Below are 20,742 nucleotides of genomic sequence, written 5' to 3' on the forward strand. Positions count from 1 at the left end.
ACTGTAGCAACAATTTAAACTTCACTCTTTTGTCGGTGGTACCCACTGCTCATGGAGTGTAATCAGTGTAAGATGTATGGGGCTCTCTGAACAGTCCTCTGACAGATGATAATGTGGACATAGGGGGTCAGGAATAATGGAAATCAATGCCCAACCTCTTTTTTCATAGAGAGATCTGTCTGGCTATTGCTTAGCCATCTAATAGAGAACACAGGAACGCTCGGCTGTGCCAAACATTCCCGTGTATGGGGAGGACGTGGCCGGATGGGAGAGATAATTGTCAGCTAAAGGATTGTTCAGCCAGCAGTTGTTGAAAGTGTATGGTCACTTTAAGGGCCATATTACATGTCCCGATATTCTGGATAAGTGAGCGCCTATCTGGTAGTCCAGGGCTCTCGCGTATAGAGCCTATTACATGGCTTGATTATTGTGCAGCAAGGGCTGTAAATATATCATTAGCGATGTCCGTGCACCCCTTGCTACATATAATAATAAAGATATATACTACCCAATCACATTCCCCGATGTCCTCAAGCCCAGTCACCACAGCTGCAGCTCTCACTTCTGGTCCTGTCTCTGAAGCTCAGCCAATCAATGGCCGACAAAAGAAAGAAGAACAGCGCTCCATGGCATAATACAGACTAATGCAATAGATGAGAGCGAGTGATGAAATGCTCTCACCTGGTTGTGTTGTGATATGGAGGCACAACACTCAAAACAGTATGTGTAGTGAACCGCAGCCACTCCTTGAGGACGAGGTACTGTAGGGCGCCGGTCCGATAAAAACATCAAAGGATATAATATTAAAAGTTTTATTGTAAAAAACAATTAAAATGCCACACAACGCGTTTCTAAACTGCTCTGGTTTCTTTCGGAAAGACCAAGAGCTTACGAAATTATCTAGCCTGAGTAGACTACCACAAAAAAAGAAGTGGATTACAAAAAATAAAAACACAGAAGAAAAAATGGTTGGTACAAACAAATGTTTCAATAGTAGATGTTTGTGCTGTGAATGGATACCTAATGAACTGATAACAACCTTTAGTTCTCAGGTCACAGGCGAGGTTTTTTCTATAACAGATTTGTTTGATTGTGGGACCCAGTTTGTGGTGTATTTATTGGAATGCACGTGCAAATTACAGTATGTAGGACGCACTGTTCAGACAAGCATAGGTGAAATATCCGCAAAGGTTTTTTACTACATAGCGAAACATAGCTTCGAAACATTTCTTGTTAAAGCATAACTGTGATCCTAAACATCTAACACTGACTATTTTGGAACAGATTCCGAGGGAAAGACACAATAGATATAGACATCTTATTAATAGAGAGTCGTTTTGGATTTTTAAGTTAAGTACACTATCTCCTTATGGTTTGAATGAGACCATTGAGAATGTTCGTTAGATGTTATGCTTTGGGTGAATAATAATCAGTTTTCTTATAGTTTTATAGAGTGTTTGTATTTTTACTATATATTGGTCAATGTAGGGTTAATTATCAGCTGTTTATCCTAACTCCCAAACACTTCTGAGATGATGTCATCTAGTAGGTGTTTCTTTATATATATACATAAATTGTTTGGTTTGTACATATGCATAAGACACTTGAAAAAGAAACCAAGCATTGGTTGTCCAGCTTGATTGGAATTGTAGTTTTGCAACAGGTAGAGGGTTGAAGGTTGAGATGCCATGGGAGCACATAAACTGCTTTTATGCTTCAGTGGGGCTTACAATGTGAGACATAAGTACTAATTTCAGCTGCCAAACCCTTTAATTTAGGAAGACCCTTGCAATCTGTCCTAAACCTAATCTAGGGTACCTAGATGCCCTGGATGCCAGCTATTTACCTAATGCCAAATGTTTCCTTCTGTCTAGATAAAGGCAGTTGCTAGATACTTGTGGCATCGCTCATGTGCATGGCCATCCTTAGGAACACAAACCAGCCAGTCCAGAGTTAAAATTCTGCCCAGCAGTGTGACTCTGTAGCTGCTCTTTTAAGTCTTTTTCAGTGCTTTTCTCAGATAACTCACTCATCCTTTCTCTGGCTAAAAGTACATCTAACGTTCTCCACTCTTATATAAAGTTTGGTCAATGCTGCTCATCTGGAAATAATCGGCCAGACCGTGCTGCTTGTGATCTGTGAATGACGTAAACCTGTCTACACATATGGCTGCTTTAGATGATTTTTAATTAACATTTTATATACATTTCACAAATCAAATTGCGACAACAAAAACAATTCAAATTCAAAATCTGATATATTTTTGTACATCATGTTTTTTTCATTTATCAGCAATTTGTAGTAAATCATGGTGTACCTGTTGTTATTGGTTATTCCATAAAATTTTCACAGAAACATATAGAAGCACATTGCAACAATATGAATCCATACAGGAGTAAACACTTTCACTTAGTGATGATTTTCTGGCAGGTTTCCTGGCAGATTCAGGGTCATCTTAGTTCATTGCAGAATTTTCCAGGTTTTTTGGGCAAATTGTACTGGTAGGCAGGGAGATGACACCCAGCTGTTTGGTGTCACACTACGCAGTGAATGTAGTTTGATTCAATTCACTGTGTGGTGGCGATGTGTAACTGCAGCTCATCTCCTGTTCACTTAGGCCCCATTCACACATCCATGTCAGTTTTTACTTTCAGGAAATCCTGATCAGGAGGCCTTAAATGTCATCAGGAAAGTATCAGGATTTCCTGACAGTAATCCGTTTTTACCTTCAGTAAACCATCAGAAAAAACCTTCAGGATTTCCTGATCAGAAGAAAAATAGGACACGATCAGAGATGTATTTCTGCAAACTGGATGGTCACAGCTTGCAGAAGTACAATTCCCATCATGCCCAGCTGACAGGTCATGATGGAAGTTGTACTTCTGCAGTCTGTGGTCACCCAGGCTGCAGAAGTACAACTCCCATCATGACTTGTCAGCAGGGGCATGGTGGGAGTTGTACTTCTGCTACCTGGATGGCCACAGGCTGCAGAAGTACAACTCCCATCATGGCCTGTCAGCAGGACATGGTGGGAGTTGTACTTTTGCAACCTGGATGGCTGCATAAGTACAACTCTCATCGTGACCTGTCAGCAGGGCATGGTGGGAGTTGTACTTCTGCAACCTGGATGACCACAGGCTGAAGAAGTACAACTCCCATCATGACTTGTCAGCAGGGCATGGTGGGAGTTGTACTTCTGCAACCTGGATGGCCACAGGCTGCAGAAGTACAACTCCCATCATGGCCTGTCAGCAGTGGCGCGGGGGGGTTGCCGCGAGTGGCTGTGGCTGCCGCAGGGGGGGGCGGGGTGGTGCTGCGAGTGGCCGGGGGTTTGCCGCGGGTGGGGGAGACGTTTACAGCGGGTCGGGGAGGTCCAGGGAGTGGAGGAAGAGGCAGCAGGAGGCCGGGGCAGACCGGGGGCAGCGGAGGAAGGTGGTCCGGGTGAGTGGAACTCTGGACGCTTTCTTGATGTGCTTCAGGAAAGCGTCCGGGGCCCGGGCGCTGCCATAGACTTCTATGGGGGCGTCCGGGCCGGATTTCCAGACAAAAATAGGTACGGTTCTAAAAAATCTGGTCCTATTTTCCGGAAGGGACACCCTTCTGGAAAATTCCGGAAGGGTGTCCGTGTCCAATGAAAGTCTATCCGCCCGGAAATCCGGGTGTTTTTTCCGGACGTGTGAAGGGGGCCTTAAGCAGAAGCTGAGCTGCAGTTACACATTACCACCATATACAATGAATAAGGAAAAACTCAGTTCACTGTGTGCTTCGGCACAGAACAGCTGATCGAGTGCTGGGTGTCGGCACCCCAACGGTCAGTTATTGATTAGGTATCCTTTGAATAGCTAATCAGTAAATTCTGTCTGGAAAACCATTTTAAGGTGCTGGGTTAGGAGACCTAAAGAGGGAGATCTGTTTTTTCTTGTCCCAACCCCTTTCCTTTAGCCAGTTCCCTACCACTTTTTCCACACATATACAATACTGCCACTATACAAGCTGGCTAGGAACTTAACATAAGTTCTAAACATCTAAACAAGCACATTGATGTAGAATTGATGACTAAATATTAGCACATCCTGTATACTTACGCAATGTGTCCATTTATCTAAAGGGATGGTACCAGCTTTCCAGATCATTCAATACCTAAAAAGTGTGACAGACCCCAATCGTGATGGAAAACGTCTTCAGTGTCTTAGTCACATCCTGGACCCAGATGGTCAGGGTACTTTGGTAGATCTTCTGACATTCCGTAAGGCCATGTCCAAGTGGATTGAAAGCTGTTGGATAGAAAGGTTTGAGATAATAATATAAAATATTTATAGCCAATAAAATACTTAGGGTGCGTTCACACCTACAGGATCTGCAGCAGATTTGATGCTGTGTTCAGTTATTTAAATGAAATCTACTGTAGAAAATCAGCTGCAGATACTGTAGGTGTGAACGCACCATTAATGTATATCTATAAGAATTGTTCCTTACTTATACCTCAGAGAGAGTGCAGAATACTTCAAAACATTTCGGGAGGCATTTATTAAGTCCGGCGTTTTTTACGCCGGACGTAAAAATGCCCCCGCAGCTCCGGCGCTACGGAGATTTATGTAGAGGCGGACTGCCTCTACATAAATCCCGTGCGCGCCGTTGCGCACCGCCGAAAACCTACGCCAGCTGAGGACTGGAGTAGGTTTTCGGCGTACATTTTGGCGGAACGGATGATAAATCGCGCGGACTCTGAGTCCGCGCCCTCCGTTCCGCCCACTCTCCGCCCCTTTTCCGCCCCCTGGCGTACTCGGCGGAAAGTGCCGATTTGCGAATATTTTATTCGCAAATCCGCCATTTTTGCTTAAAAAAAGACGCAAATCGGCACTTTCCGCCGAAAATCATCCATTCGCCGGATGATACATGTGGCCCTTCATGTACACCTACAATAAGGGGCATTTATATGAAATTTTCAATTCTTGGTTGTTATTCGAGGAGTGCTTCTGTCCAGGGGTGCAACAATATGTTTTTTAGTTTCTTCAATGTAGAAACTTGGTGGTGGTGGTGGTGGTATTTATCAAAGCTATATGCCAGCAAAAGTCGCAGTTTTGTGTAAGCCACAGTTTGCAGCTTTTTGCCGTTCTGCACCCGCTAAACCACTTTAAAGTAGTCGGATATAATGGGACGGGGCATGGCCCAGAAATCAGTGTAAGTTATGTCAATGCAATCCACCACATTTATTAAGAGGCTTGTGTCTTCTAATAAATCTACCCTTTTTTTTTTTTATTTATGACCAGTGTCTAAGACCCCCCAGTCTTAATAAATTCTCCCCTCGTAGGAACTTTTCTTTGGGAGGGAAGGGACAATAAAAAACAGCTGGTATGGGGGCACTTTATGAGAGTCTTGTTGTTCCTTTTATCCTATAGGGATAAAAGGATGAAGGATAAAAGTGCTCTTCTAGAGACAGAAATCTGTAAACAAACTGAATCCCACCAGCCCCAATAGTTAATAATAATAATAATAATAATAAATTACAGTAATAAAAATAAAAAATGTACTTTCTTCTGTTTACACAGAGATTTATCTGACAGATTTTTGAAGCCAAAGGCAGGAATAGATTTGAAAAGAAGAGAAATCTCAGTCTTTTCTTTATGACCTGTTCCCTGTTTACAGTCTGTTCCTGGCTTTGGCTCCAAAAATCTGTCAGATAAATCACTCTGTGTAAACGCACCTTAAATCCAACAATGCCTTTTAGATAAATCAAGCCAGTTGTTTAATGTGCAATATGAGCTATAAATTGCAGAGACTGCATTACTTATGTCCTTCTAGGATTAATTGTAGAGATGAGCAAAAGCCTCCCAGTTTCCCAAGACTGGTTGCATCTTTTCCCATCACCTGGGGAGGAGCCACATGGAGCAGGGCAGACTTCAAAGCCCACAGCCCAATGAGCAGAATGCAGATACATTCGCTAATTTATGGCTTGATACTGAGCATATTTCAAATATTTAAGTGTACTGTATATTAGTTTTGTTGTATGTTGTAAATTGCACATATAAGGATATACCACTAATGAAAGGGCTGTCTCTTGGCAAACAGGGATACAAAAAGTTCAACTGAAGATGATGTATTTGTAAAAGATTCACAGCCCTCCCTTGGTAAGTAGAATTGCAGAGAACATTATTTACAAAGCATTGCTTCAAAGGGATAATACCTGTTTCATATAATACCTTGCAAAGGCAATATACAGCGGCAGAGATTGCCCACGTAGTGTGGCACTGTATGGACTGACACTTTTTCCACCACATGTATTCTGTCAATGGATTAGAGGACCTACAAAGCCTACTGCTGCAATGTAAATGCTATATGCTGTGTTTCTGGTTGTTTTGTTCTATGCCTTTTTTTTTAAACAGTTTTACCATTATTCAGCTACATCAAAAACCACTACATCACTACAACATTACTGAGTTTTGTTTTGTTTTTTGAGGGAGAAGTGGTAAAAACTAGAGATGAGCAAACCAGGTTCGGGTTTGAGTCGATCCGAACCCGAATGTTCGGCATTTGATTAGCGGTGGCTGCTGAACTTGGATAAAGCTCTAAGGTTGTCTGGAAAACATGGATACAGCCAATGACTATATCCATGATTTCCACATAGCCTTAGGGCTTTATCCAACTTCAGCAGCCACCGCTAATCAAATGCCGAAAGTTCGGGTTCGGATCGACTCGAGCATGCTCCAGGTTCGCTCATCTCTCGTAAAAACATATAATCATGACATGACTTTTTAAAAGCTTAAGAAATACTTTTTTGTATTATTTTGTATAAGATTTGTATTATTATATCAGCAGAAATCCAGAACGATGAATATGGAGGCAGTTTTAATGCATATGTGTAAGTGTACTGCAAATAACGTTATAATGTTTCAGGCTATACTCACTGACTGTTTATGAGACCCAATCCAATACTTAGGAGTACTATAGAAATGCATGCTTTCTATTTTCATTTTGATCAGTACTAACCGTGTAATCTCTCCATCTGTAAAAACATTAACATTTTGTGGCTATGTTCACACTACGTAAAAGTACGGCCGTTGTAGCTATGGGAAGCTCTGATAAGGGCGCGCGCTGATGCGCCCGCATCAGAGCTCTGCGGCCGGAAAGATCATCCGGATGATCCGGCCAGAGACCGGCTGTTCCGTGACCCGGCCGGGTCACGGAACGGCCGGTCTCTTACGTAGTGTGAACATAGCCTCTATATATATATATATATATATATATATATATATATATATATATATATATACAGCTCCCCTGCCCAACAAATCGGAATATTTTATATTATCCCAAAGTTTCTTAATTAGTCTGAGTGCACGAAAACTCGTAATTTACTTCTTGTTAAACTTCATAGGCATCAGTGTTGTTCCAGGTAATTTCCAGTTAGGAATGAAAACCTCCACTAACGTCTGTATAGGTCAGTGGATTTTACCATCAGGACTGCTGTAGGAGTAGTTATGGTCCTTATAACTACTGTGTACACTGAAGCAATGCAACATACTAGTGTTCCATAGAGCATTCCTGAATTAATTATTATTATTTATTCATAGAGCGCCCTTAATTCCAGAGAGCTATACAATAGATAGGGGTAACGAGCAGAAACAACACAAGATCAAAACACATTACATGATGGCAGACTAGTACAAGGGGAAAATGCCGGAATCACCATCTCGGGCACGTGGGGGACAGTGAGTGATCCCTTAGGGGACATGTGGTTCTGACCGTCTCGTTTGTGGTTATGCGACTATAATATAACCTGTGTGAAATGCTTTGTGACATCAGATACCAATGACTGTTCATCTATATCATCTGTTTGGTGGAAACTATGAAATACTATGTGAAATAGTCTGGGAGTCATATATGCAAGAAAGGTGTAGTAAGCCCTATGGGGTATCAGGGGAATTGATATAACCATTGTCTTAAACCCCAACACATTCAGTTGAGTGATACCTCTGTATATGTAGGCTGCTACCCCGGCATCCTATAGACCCCTTCTGCCAGAAAAGTGTGTGTTTCATCCTGCACAATATGGTCTTTGGTACAATATTACATTGATTTAGAATTCTTATTGCATTTCTATATATCGCCACACTGTCTTGACTAGGCGCTCCAAGTGTATATCGGGGGCCTACCTCCTGATAGTGTAATATGAACTGCATGGACATCTGATTACAGACATCAGGAACCACATTGCCGCCCTTTATCTCACACCCCCATAACAGGTGTATACATGTATATTGCCCGGCTGGGCTTCTAATACATGGTAACCCATTACATCTGCATTTTTGTATCATTTATAGTTACTTTACTAATCTCTATAATGAATCATTGTGTCATTCTATAGTCTTCTGATGATCCCAGAGTGACCTCTGGGTGAAACGCGTAAAGACAGAAATAGTAAGACAGAAATAGTACACTATTAGTGATCACCTTGTTTTACGTATCTATCAGTACCATTGAGTACGAGTAAAACAGGGTACCTGGAGATTTAATACTCCAGCATTGTCGTAAGGTGCCCTTTTAATATTTGGACATAATTTCTTGTTCTTGTTTTGCTGTTGTAGCTAGGTTGTTTATACAACACTTTTAAATGAATTATTAAAAGTTATATTTTAATACGTGATTCCGTTGGCTAGTACAAGGGGAAGAGGACCCTGCCCGAGAGGGTTTACAATCTATAAGGTGAATAACCCCTTTAATACTGTAACTTAAGGGACCATGGTACCTTCTTTATTTCTAAAGGGGAGAGCATACAGATTTAAGCATCAAAATCGCTGAGCTGAACTGTACAAACAGAAAATTGACTGACCAGAAAGCAAAACTACAAAGGAGTCTTGATATAGCAGAAGAAACCAACACTCTTCTGATGGAAGAGATATCTAACCTAAAAAGCAAATTAAAAAGGTGAGTGTGTTTGGTAAAATTTTTCCAGTGACATACACATGGCGGCATTTTAGTAATTATGACATGGAGAGAAAGGAGCGGCTGCACATCACACCTATGGCTGATACTAATGCCGCTAGTCTATTTTTAAAAACCAATGCCAGGATGTTGGTATATAATTTGATCAAACCATATTGCCCCGTATACCACGTGCCGGTCTCCTGGTTCACACGGGTCCCTACACTAACTCCACACTGTGTCAGTCAGCGACTGCTAACCCAGCAAAGCATGCATATGCAGGGAAGGGAGGCCATGGAATGGCCTTGCAACCCCAATGTCACAGGACCAAACCCAAAATGCCCCACCAAAACCCAGCTGGCACCACTGGGGAGAAGGCTGCCCCTAAACAACACAAGTATGAATATGGTATTGCACTCACCACCACTGCTGCAGACAGAAAGACATGAGGTACTGACATGTGAGCACAGGTATATCCTGCCAATTTGGGTCACATGGGTCTTATGAAGGGGAGTGCCAGCCCAGTGGTGCCGCCTGGGTTTTGGTGGGGCATTTTGGGTTTGGTCCTGTGATATTGGGGTTGCAGGGCCATTCAATGGCCTCCCTTCCCTGCATGTGCACGCTTTGCGGGGTTGGCGGTTGCTGACCAACACAGTGTGGAATTAGCGTAGGGACCCGTGTGAACCAGGAGACCAGCACGTGGTACACGGGGCAATATGGTTTGATCAAATTATATACCAACATCCTGGCGTTGGTTTTTATAAATAGCCTAGCTGCATTAGTATCAGCCATAGGTGTGATGTGCAGCAGCTCCTTTCTCTCCATGTCGCATTTTATATTTCTCCCTTTTCTGAGCGGCTGGCACTCCCCTTCATAAGACCCACGTGACCCAAATTAGCAGGATACACCTGTGCTCACATGTCAGTACCTCATGTCTTTCCCATTCTGTCTGGAGCAGTGGTGGTGAGTGCAATACCATATTCATACTTGTGTTGTTTGGGGGCAGCCTTCTCCGCCGGTGGTGCCGGCTGGGTTTTGGTGGGGCATTTTGGGTTTGGTCCTGTGACATTGGGGTAGCGGCATTAGTATCAGCCATAGGTGTGATGTGCAGCAGCTCCTTTCTCTCTATGTTGCATTTTAGTAATTCCATCTGCTAAGGCTATGTTCACACGCTGTAATAAAAATGGCTGTTCTGCCATGAACGGCCATTGTTTAACACTACCTGCGGCTGGAATTACTTATCGTGACCATGAATTCCGGATGTAGGTAGCATTAAACAACAGCCATTCACGGCATAACGGAAGTTTTTTGTACAGTGTGTGAACATAGACTAAGGGTGCAAACGGGAATTGGTTTATCTGAAGTATCTGAATTGCAGAGTATGTACATGGGGTGCTCGCTATATAATATCTCAGGTTTTCTATATAGTAAATATATTAAGTATGTGTCATAGATAGATAAGTGATAAGGGTTCATATGAGGGATTACAAAACTTGTTTCTTAAAAGAAAATATGTGGAAAGTAGATCTGTCAGCTTTATCTTTTGCTCAGAGCTGTAGCTATGGGCAGAAAGCTAAAAGGGGATAAAAAAAGATACCTGTCCCTTAGCTGACAGCTGTTAGAAAAGTTATAAAATTATGTTTTTTTTTCAATAGTCTGTGGTGAGCTGCAGCATGCACACCTTCTCCCTTCCCTGCCCTCCTCTGCTCTGCATGATTGATGAACAAGACTCAGGACTGGAAGCCAAACCGTGTACCTCATTCCTGCAGGACAGAAGGGGGGTGTGGGGTGTTAGAGGTAGAGGTGTGCATGCTCCAGCTCAGCTCGGCCTAGAAGGTAAATATGATTTTAAAAGTATGGAAAGAACAAAAAGATAACAGACAGGTATCTTCTCTTTTTTTACCCTTCCAGTTACCTGTCCATATCTGCAGCTCTAAGCACAATACAGAGCTGGCAGATGCCCTTTAAATTTAAAAAAAAACAACAACTTGATTTAAGCAGCAGCTCATTTTCTGATGACACATTCCCTTTAAATATGTGCATAAGCTATTGTGTTATCGGACATTTAGGATGTTAGAACTATTTTCCTGAAGGATCCCTGATAGATTTGATAGTATGTTGTACTATATATTTAGTTCCCAGCAGGCCTTGCAGCATGCCCAGTCTATTTGCAATGAACTTGAAGATACAAAGATGTTTGTCAAACGCCTGGAAGACAAAATAAGTGTTGTGACTGCAGAAAAGAAGCAGCTGGTTAGTATGGTTCAGTAATACAGATCCCAGCCATTCTTATATTTTGTATTTGCTATCACTAGTTGTATCATTGTGATTGTAGTCTTGAATTACCAGGAGTTTGGGAACCATATACAATTAAATTAATCCTGTGATAAACAATTGTGATAATGTGAATGCATCCACTTATAACACAGGTGACACGGTGTCAGTGTCACCCAAAAGTAGCAGTGACCCAATAAGACTCTCATAAGTTAAAAACATCACACATGTAGGCCACAACCACACAAGGTCTCTTTTTGGCAGTTTAACAGCAGATTTTTAATTTTTTTTTGGTCAGGCGTCATTTTGAGCCCGAATAACATACGTTATTTTTAAAATAATGGGCGTTACGTTAAAATATGCGGGGAGATTTATGAAAGGGTGTAAATATACACCTGGTGTGAACTGCCCACAGCAACCAATCACAGCTCAGCTTTCAGCTCTAGTAAAATATAAGAGGAGCTGTGATTGGTTGCTGTGGGCATTTTACACCAGGTGTATATTTACACCCTTTTATAAATCTCCCCCAAGGTGTTGTGTGGTCGCAGCCATATATTAGGGGAAATTTAAAAAAAAAGAGAATCTCTCGAACAACACATTCCTGTATAAGGGCTATTGTGATGTGGCTATTGCGATCGGAGCGGCGGCGGCGGCAGGGGGGCGATCGGGGCGGCGGGGGTGGCGATCGAGCCGCTGCAGGGGGCTGTGGATGAGCGGGGGGGGGGGGCGGGCTGCAGATGAGCGGGGGGCCGGGCTGCGGGCCGCCGGACTTTCGCGACGACTGTTTACACGGAGCGATCAGCAAATTTTTTGCGAACGACGATTTTAGAACATGTTGTAAGATCAAAATGAACGATTTCTCATTCGTCGTTTGATCGTTCACTGCGTTTACACGTACGTTTATCATTCGAATTCGATCGTTATCGTGCGAATTCGCACGATAATCATTCCGTGTAAACGCAGCATTACTCACTTCAATGTAATTAAAAGAGGCATTCCCATCATATACATTTATGATGTGTCCACAGGATATGTGGTAAATATCTAATGGGGCTGATCTCTCATGGAAGATCCATACCTGTCTCCAGTTGTGTTAGTCCCCTGACCCTATCCTGTATTCTGGAGATATTTTTATTGATATCTGATTTTATATGAACTATATGGGAAATGTACATATGGATTGATTTTATGGACTTTGTATGAAGGTTTTGTATGTGTATTTTTTATGTGAATTTTTTATGTGAATTCTGTATATGTCACCTTCACTATGTAAATTTTGCACTGATGTGTATAGGGTTAACTACCCGGGAGGAGGAAATGGACCGGCCCTCCTTTAGCCTAATCATTGTGATTCCTTGCTGTATTTAAAGGGAACCTGTCACCCCCCGTGCCGGGGTGACAGGCTCCCGACCCCCCGTTAGAGACCCCTATACTTACCTAATCCCGCCGGGTCCCGCTTCTGAAGATGGTCGGGTCCCGGAGATCTCAGCCGCTGCAGCCCGGCGTGCGCGCTGACAGATGAGTCCAACGCTCATAGAGAATGACTGAGCGCTGGACTCTCCCGTCATTCTCTATGGGTGTTGGACTCATCTCTCAGCGCGCGCGCCGGGCTGCAGCGGCTGAGATCTCCGGGACCCGACCAAATCCAGAAGCGGGACCCGGCGGGATGAGGTAAGTATAGGGGTCTCTAACGGGGGGTCGGGAGCCTGTCACCCCGGTACGGGGGGTGACAGGTTCCCTTTAAGTATGGTCTGTGTCATGAGCATACTATGTTTGTCCTGAATCTGACGAAGGGGCGCCATAGCCCTGAAACGCATTATTGTTGGACTGAATAAATCGTGTTTTATGTGAACATCGGTTTCTACTACGTTGTTTGGTGGTGAGCGCAATCTCCAGGTCATTTTTTGTCATTTTTGGCACCATTTGGTTTTACCTGACTCCACGGGTCCTTGCATAAGGAGCCCGGTTTAGACCTGTTGTGAAGACTGCTGCTACCACTATCCCTGGGAGGTGTGTTGGACACTATTACATGTGCTGCTGGGTGTTGTGGCTCTGTTTCCACAACCCCAAAAGGTGAGCAATGATTTTTTACATGTGTTAGATCATTATTTCTATCCTGAGGTACTACTCTATGAGGCGCTCTGCCTTTTTTTTTTTTTTTTTTTTTTTGTTCTTTGTTTCTATTTTTATTGATATGTCAGCTTTATATATTTGCTTTCATTCATTTTGTATTTATATCTACAGGAAAAGGATACACTTTTGCTATGTAGTCAGAAGCAAAGTTTACTGGAGGAGGTAATATAAAAGTATGAAAGTCATTACAGATCTATATCACAGGGCCATGGGCACCGTTAGGCCTGGATTGTGGAGTGTTGTGCAATAAATTGCACACTGAGTGTCAATGAGATTTGTAAATTGGAGGTGTCCATGCATTGGCCAATAGTTGCAAAAAAACAGACCACTTTCTAGTTAGTTATGCAACAAGCAGCCGAGCAATCCTCTACATAACTACAATGTGTTTCTGGATAGTCCCATAAGTGCTTTTTTTGTCCATATGTGTGCTTTTATTGGAAAACTGGCCAGGTTGTTTTATATTGTTGGCAAATGAGGCGATAAATGTGTAAGGTAGACGCTGCGCCAACATAAGCCAATACTGTTGGCTCAAAATGTGCAGGAAATGGCACAATATTGCTTCAGTACATGTGTGGCTTTATGTCTCTGTTTTCAGGAGGATTCAACCACAATACATGCAATGATATATATAGGGATATGCAGAAGGAAGCGGCAACACGCACAAGAAAAAACAAAAGTGGGGAGCGATCAACTTCAAAACCAGCTCTATTATGCAATCAAAGGAAAGGTAAAGATAAACCAATGTTCACTCACTTCTCGGAGGGGAGATCGACCTACTCCCCTCCGTTGCCCGGATAGCTTGTATTAATAAAGGCAATATTCTGCTGCTTGAAGTCCTCCCAGAGTCTTCAGTTGCGGCCTGTGTATTACGGATACCTGTAGTGATCCGATTCCAATGTCCAGAAACTCCTCACACGGCCATTACTGTTCTCTTGTACCTCACAGAAAGCCCGGGACACAGACAGACCCTGCAGCAACACAGTCCTGACCAGTCCTTTACCTTTCCTTTGATTGTATAATAGAGCTGGTTTTGAAGTTGATCGCTCCCCACTTTTGTTTTTTCTTGTGCGTGTTGCCGCTTCCTTCTGCTTATACGAGCCGGAGCTCTTATCAGTGTCCGGAGGGTGCAGCGATCCAGGCTGAACCAAAAACAAAAAGGAGGGCAAGGCACTACTAAAATCTATAAAGCAGGGTGCTCAACCCAATATGACATGAAAAAGCTCATACAAATCAACAAACAAAGAAAAGCCATGTCACACATGCAAGGGTGGCACTCCCCAGAAAAATTAGAGAAAGCTGTATGTAAATGTGAAAAATATAGCAAATTTTATTTTATTAGTACACAAAAGTCAAGAAAGTGCACAACATACAAATTAAAAACACTTAAAACCACAACATACACAGGTCCATGTTAAATAAACATTATACTAAGGGGGAAGATTTATTATAGGTAGGATATGAGTATTACCTGGATATGAAGAGATGCACTGGGCGGTTATTATGCGGTTTAACATAAAAATGTTTTGTATTCATTGGTTGTATATGTAGGATTATATCTATGTGTATATATATATATATATATATATATATTTATTTATTTATTTACTTATATGTGGGAACTGGTGTATCATTATATATTTGTAGCTATATTATATACATTATTAGTTATTTTGGTATATTTAATGTCTATCACTTATTATCTTTGTGCATATTTATTTATTTATTTATTTATTTTTTTTAGTATTTATTGGAATGCTCATTTTTTCTATACTGAATCATGGTCTAAAGTTATATGCGAAATCTATAGAACCAACTTTTGAAATATATGAAATATTTAGGATTGAGAATGCAGATTATGCGGCTCTGTGATTTATGTCCAACAGATTGAACTAGCGGTTGATTTATGCTGGGGGGTGTTGGGTCTGCCGCTGTTTACTCATTGGATCATACGTACCACTATACATAACATTGGAGGTTGACATCTCCCATGTGCGCATGTGCGGTGTAGTTTTTGGACGCGGCGGCGCTGGCAAGGCTGTAGTGTTAATGTTTGGTTGGTGTCAATAAAGTTGAATTTTATACGTCACTGACCACATGACTAGAGGGCGGTGTCATCATCTTTGGGCATGCGCAGTGGCCGTGGGTTGACGCCGCGGCCATGATGGAGGCACGGATCGAGATCCACACTTGATGAGGGGCATGGTTGTTCATCTATGGACATGGTAACTAATTTATACTGATTGGAAGTGCTATATATATGTCTAATAAGTCAATGTACCTTTACCCTTGAGAAAGTCTCGTGACGGAGACGGAACGCGTGGGGTTTCTCGGACCCTGACATGGACTCCCCCTCTGGTGATATCTGATTCCATCTATTGACTCCCATACATTGTTTTCATTTTCTACCCTTTACCTGTTTGGGTTGTTTTGTGTCCATCGAGCTGAGTTACTTACAGAGACACTATTGCTCACATTTTGACACATTTATATCACTTCATGTTGTGAGTCAGTATTATTTACCATAGGGGGGTTTATCACATTGACACATGTCAGTTCGTCCTGGTTCCATGTTTATTTAACATGGACCTGTGTATGTTGTGGTTTTAAGTGTTTTTAATTTGTATGTTGTGCACTTTCTTGACTTTTGTGTACTAATAAAATAAAATTTGCTATATTTTTCACATTTACATACAGCTTTCTCTAATTTTTCTGGGGAGTGCCACCCTTGCATGTGCGATCCCAGCTGAAATCATCAGATCCATGTATATGGCCGTTGTATCTTTGTGAGTGGTGTTTGCACCACTCACCAAGTGTAAGTGTGTTTCTTTTTTCTTTGGTTCCTTTTTTTGTTGGAGTTTTCATTGTTAAGGACCTAGCCGCTCCCGCAGTATTTTTTCTTCTTTTTATCCAATATATAGGGATATGGAATTAGAGTAATAGCTGATGTATAATAGATCTATATAAGTACAGTATTTTCCTGCGTGTAAGGCTACTTTTTAACCCAGGAAAATTTTCACAACATTCAGGAGTCATCTTATACGCCAGATGTAGGTCAGGTGCTTAAAAACTTAGGAATTAGACTGGAGAATCTGCAGTCGCCACATACGGTATGAAGAACAGAGCAAGCTGCAGGCATCCAGGATATGGAAAAAAGATATGGTAGAGTGGCGCTGTGCCCAGAAAAACACACCTCTTTCACCCGTCTGCCCACCCTTGTATCCTATCTGTATTACTGTATGTCCTTCTCTGCCTATCAGATCTCGCGGCTGACTTAAAAAAAAAAAAAAAATATTAGATGTGCGTTGGAAGAGCGGTAGTCTTATACATCGAGTATATCACAAACTCTCTATTTTAACTAGAAAAGTTGGGGGTCGTCTTATACGCCAGAAAATATGGTCCTTCTGTATACTCATACAGCAACACGGAGTTATACTTTAATTCACACCAAGTTGTCAGATTGGTGCATAAGGTTGGGGTCGTATGCTGAATTCTGTTCAAGTTTTTATTGCAATGTAAAGATACAGGTAAAAAAGAATAGCCCCAAACAATGCAGTTATTGACAATGTGCCTTTAACAGGTGAAACCCATTTCAGAAATGTTTTGCCTGTTAAAACCACTGTCACTATCTGCATTGCAAAACTAGATTGTTCCACAGTAAAAAATGCAAGTGGTAAAAGTGAGGGGGCACATGGCAAAGAGTAATAACCCCTATAGAAACCCCCACCCCTTCATTGCTACTAAAAAATGGGGTGATACCAACAAAAAAATGTTAAAAACACAGTCCCTCTGTGTACAATTCTAATGTAACCTGTGATCCTAAGAGGTATAACACCTCTTAGTATAAGCAGGGCCAGAGTCAGCTCAGGGCTTACCCAGGCAAGTGCCGGGGCCCACAGCACCTTTAGGGGCCCAGAGATGGAGAGGTACCCAGTGTTCTAATGTTTAGCCTGCTCACTGTAGTACAGGGCGAGCGCTGAAATAAAAAAAGAGTAAAGGACCTGATCACATGACCCAAAGGTCCTCAACCTTACAGTGTGGAGAGCCATCCGACAGAAAGGAAGAGGGAGAAGACTGAGCTGTAAGTGCTGAGTGTGTCAGTCAGTCAGTGTCTGTGTCAGTCTGTCAGTGTGTTTGTGTATGTCAGTGGTGCCTGAAGTGGTCGTACATAGTGTGTGGATGATGGCTGCATAATGGATGGATGAGGGGCCTGCTGAGGCTCTGTCGCCGGCAAAAATCTGGAGCCGAATCTGAGTATAAGGGCCCTATTACAGAGAGCCATAGTCTGCCGAATCAGGCCAATTCTGTAGATTATTGCTCTGTGTAATAAAGACAATGACAGATTCCTGGAAGACATCGAGAAGCGAGCAGAAGCTTTGGGGACCGTGGACAGGTATGAATGAATTCTATTATTTTACACTAGGCAAGGGCTGCACGGACATTGCTAACAATGTCCATGCAGCCCTTGCTGCGCAACGGTCGAGCCATGTAATAGTCTCAGTAAATGAGGGCTTGTTACATTATTGATAGGGTCATCTAATATGGTCCTGACTGAGCTTCTCAGTGAGGCTTCAGTCCTCACAAACACTAAAGGGCATGCTGTTATTAATATGACAAATAGTTGTCGGCCAAATGCTGATCTGCTTATACACATAAAATGGAGGGAGGGATAACACTCCTTTGGCGGCAGCATATCTTCCCAAGAACAAATGGATTGGGCAGCTTAAACTGAACAGTCAGATGGCCCCCATAGACATTAGATGGTTGTCTGGTCTTGCTGAAATCAGCCGCTTTAACTAAAAATTGTTTAATGTCCGTGGGGGACCTTTATATTTGTACTTCTGAAATATATATATTTTTTTATTAATAATAATAATAAAAATATATGAATAACTGTGTCCTATTGTAAAACTGGAATTTCTACACAGGATGATTGGTATTTTAAAAATGTTTTTTTTTTTTTTTTAAATAAAGATTAATTTAAAAAACAAAAGTCAGTATTTAACCATGAAAATACCTGTGTCCTGCAGAATGATAAGTTGATCTCAGAGAATGAGAGGCTGAAAGAGAAGCTGGATTATCTTATAGCAGAGAACTCAAAGTTACTGGTAAGTGTATGTTATCAAAGTGCTTGGCATGGGTCACAACTAGGAGCACTGCAGACTGTGTTAATCATTTTACTGTTTTCTATTAATAAAATATATTATCAGCACCAGCTGTGTGAATACGAAAACCTTCTGGTGCAGAAAGAAGAGCTGCTGACGCAGGTGAGTTCACGAGCTTTCTCATGTTGGTAAATGCCAGAAAAAGTTATATTTCCTGTAGGTCAATAGGGCCAAACTATTCTTGTTTTATTGTAAGCTATGTAAAGTTGTCAGGCATTTTAAAACTAAGATTTTATTATATTTTGCCATGTAGATATATAACATGGATTAAAATGATCACAGGTGCCAGCTGGCTCAGCTGAATGTGCCCAGTTTTTCATTGGTTCACGCATAAGCATAAGTAGTGCTCTATTTAAAATGCAAAGGAAAGTTAATATTTAAGGAAAAAAAACCTGTGCCCAAGAAGTAAGAGAATTCATTTAAAGGGTATTCACACTGATACAACTACTTTTTTTATTATTCTTCCACTGTATCTAGGATAAAAAGGTAAAAAGGTGAAACAACTAATGCAGAGAGTATTACGCACCATGGTTCCAAACTACAAATAGTTATTTTTCTGACACCAATTGTTTTTAAATCAACTGGTGTAAGAAAGTTATATAGATTTTTAAATTACTTCTATTTAAAAATCGTAAGTCTTCCAGTACTTATCAGCTACTGTATGTCCTGCAGGAAGTGTTTTCTTTGCAATCTCACATGGTGCTCTTTGCTGCCACCTATGTCCGTGACAGGAACTGTCCAGAGCAGGGGAGGTTTTCTATTGGGATTTGCTAATGCTCCAGGCAGTTCCTGTAATGGACAGAGGTGGCAGCAGAGAGCACTGTGTCAGAAAGGACATCAGTTGATTTAAAAAAATTTTTCCCCTCTGGAGTACTCCTTTAACTTGCACATATTAACTATTCTATTTAATCTGAAACTCAGAAGTTCTCCAATGCGTCTTATAAAAATTATCACCTTTAGGGTATGTGCACACTACGGAACACTTGCCAAAATTTCAAGGTGAGGCCGCACGGCGGTCTACGCTTGAAGTTCTGCCTGTCCCATAGACTCTAAAGCTCAATCTGCTATTCGCCCAAAAAATTCTTTAGAAAACTGACACACAGTTTTTATGGCGAAGCCCCAAGAGGAATCAGATGGGATGGAAATTATAAAGGGGGGACTTGTACTTCTCATTCCTGTTGGATCCACTTCTGGTTTTGGCACAAAAACTGCTGTGTGTGTTTCCAGCCTTAGTGGGGGAAACAGTCACAATCTTAGGCCATGTTGACATGGCGTAAGACCAGGGCCGGCGTCAGCACATGGCTTACCTGGGCATGTGCCGGGACCCACAGCGCTTATAGGGGCCCAGAGAGGGTCCAGTGTTCTAATGCTCAGCCTGCTCTGTTTGGTGCAAGGTGAGCAGGCTGAACATCAGAAAATACAGGAGGCAAGGATGAAGGACCTGATCACATGACCCGAAGGTCCTCCACCTTACAGGGTGGAGAGCAGCCCGACAGAGAGGAAGAGGGGGAAGACTGAGCTGTAAGTACTGTCTGTCAGGGTGTTAGTGTGTCTGTCAGTCAGTGCATGTTAGTCAATGTGTGTCAGTCAGGGACGGATTAACTTTACCATAGGCCCCGGGCTGTTCACCAAGCCTGGGCCCCCCCACCCCACTATAACTATGGAAGCACTAACCTGGCGTTCATAGTACAGGATAGATAATGTCATGATGTCCTGATTTGTGCAAAATTGCCATAAAAAAACTGTGATTTTTTGCAAATCATGGTGGAAGTGTAGCCAGGAGACAGTACACCACTGAAAGTATAAGTCTTTTTGGGTGGTCATGGGCCCCCCAGGAGCTCAGGGCCCCGGGCTGCCGCCCCAAACGTCCCTATTATAATCCACTACTGGTGTCACTCAGTGTCTGTAAGACAGTCTCAGTGTGTGTCAGTCTGTCACTGTCAGTCAGTGTGTGTGTCAGTCAGTGTCTGTTTCAGTCAGTCAGCGTAAGTTAGTCAGTGTCAGTCAATGTCTGTGTCAATAATGTGTGTTTGTGTATGTTAGTGTTGTCCCAAGTGATTGTGCATAGTGTGTAGATGATGGGTGCATAGTGGATGGATGAGGGGCCCGTGGAGACTCTGTTGCCCAAGGGCCCACAGAAACCTGGAGCCAGCCCTGCGTAAGACACCGGCCGGGTCAAAGAACAGCCAGTGTCAGAGAAGATCATCCTGACCGCATGCTCCATTGTGTGAACTAACAGGTTCCTGTGGCC

At 42.3% G+C, this 20,742-nt stretch overlaps 1 protein-coding gene across 8 annotated transcripts in view; it reads left to right on the forward strand.

The window, feature by feature from the left end:
* Nucleotides 1-20,742, forward strand: part of KASH5 (KASH domain containing 5) — a 73,621-nt gene that overhangs the window by 16,361 nt on the left and 36,518 nt on the right. For 7 of the 8 annotated variants that reach the window (XM_069947305.1, XM_069947304.1, XM_069947302.1 and 4 more), the window contains exons 4-11: nt 4,109-4,289; nt 6,070-6,128; nt 6,814-6,859; nt 8,764-8,925; nt 11,058-11,175; nt 13,441-13,491; nt 18,357-18,434; nt 18,537-18,593. In XM_069947305.1, the coding sequence (XP_069803406.1) occupies nt 4,109-4,289; nt 6,070-6,128; nt 6,814-6,859; nt 8,764-8,925; nt 11,058-11,175; nt 13,441-13,491; nt 18,357-18,434; nt 18,537-18,593 (752 nt within the window). The remainder of the gene's footprint in view (nt 1-4,108; nt 4,290-6,069; nt 6,129-6,813; nt 6,860-8,763; nt 8,926-11,057; nt 11,176-13,440; nt 13,492-18,356; nt 18,435-18,536; nt 18,594-20,742) is intronic. The other variant, XM_069947308.1, reaches the window with a different exon arrangement.

Source organism: Dendropsophus ebraccatus, chromosome 12 (assembly GCF_027789765.1).
Source record: "Dendropsophus ebraccatus isolate aDenEbr1 chromosome 12, aDenEbr1.pat, whole genome shotgun sequence".
In the NCBI taxonomy this organism is placed as follows: Eukaryota; Metazoa; Chordata; class Amphibia; order Anura; family Hylidae; genus Dendropsophus; species Dendropsophus ebraccatus.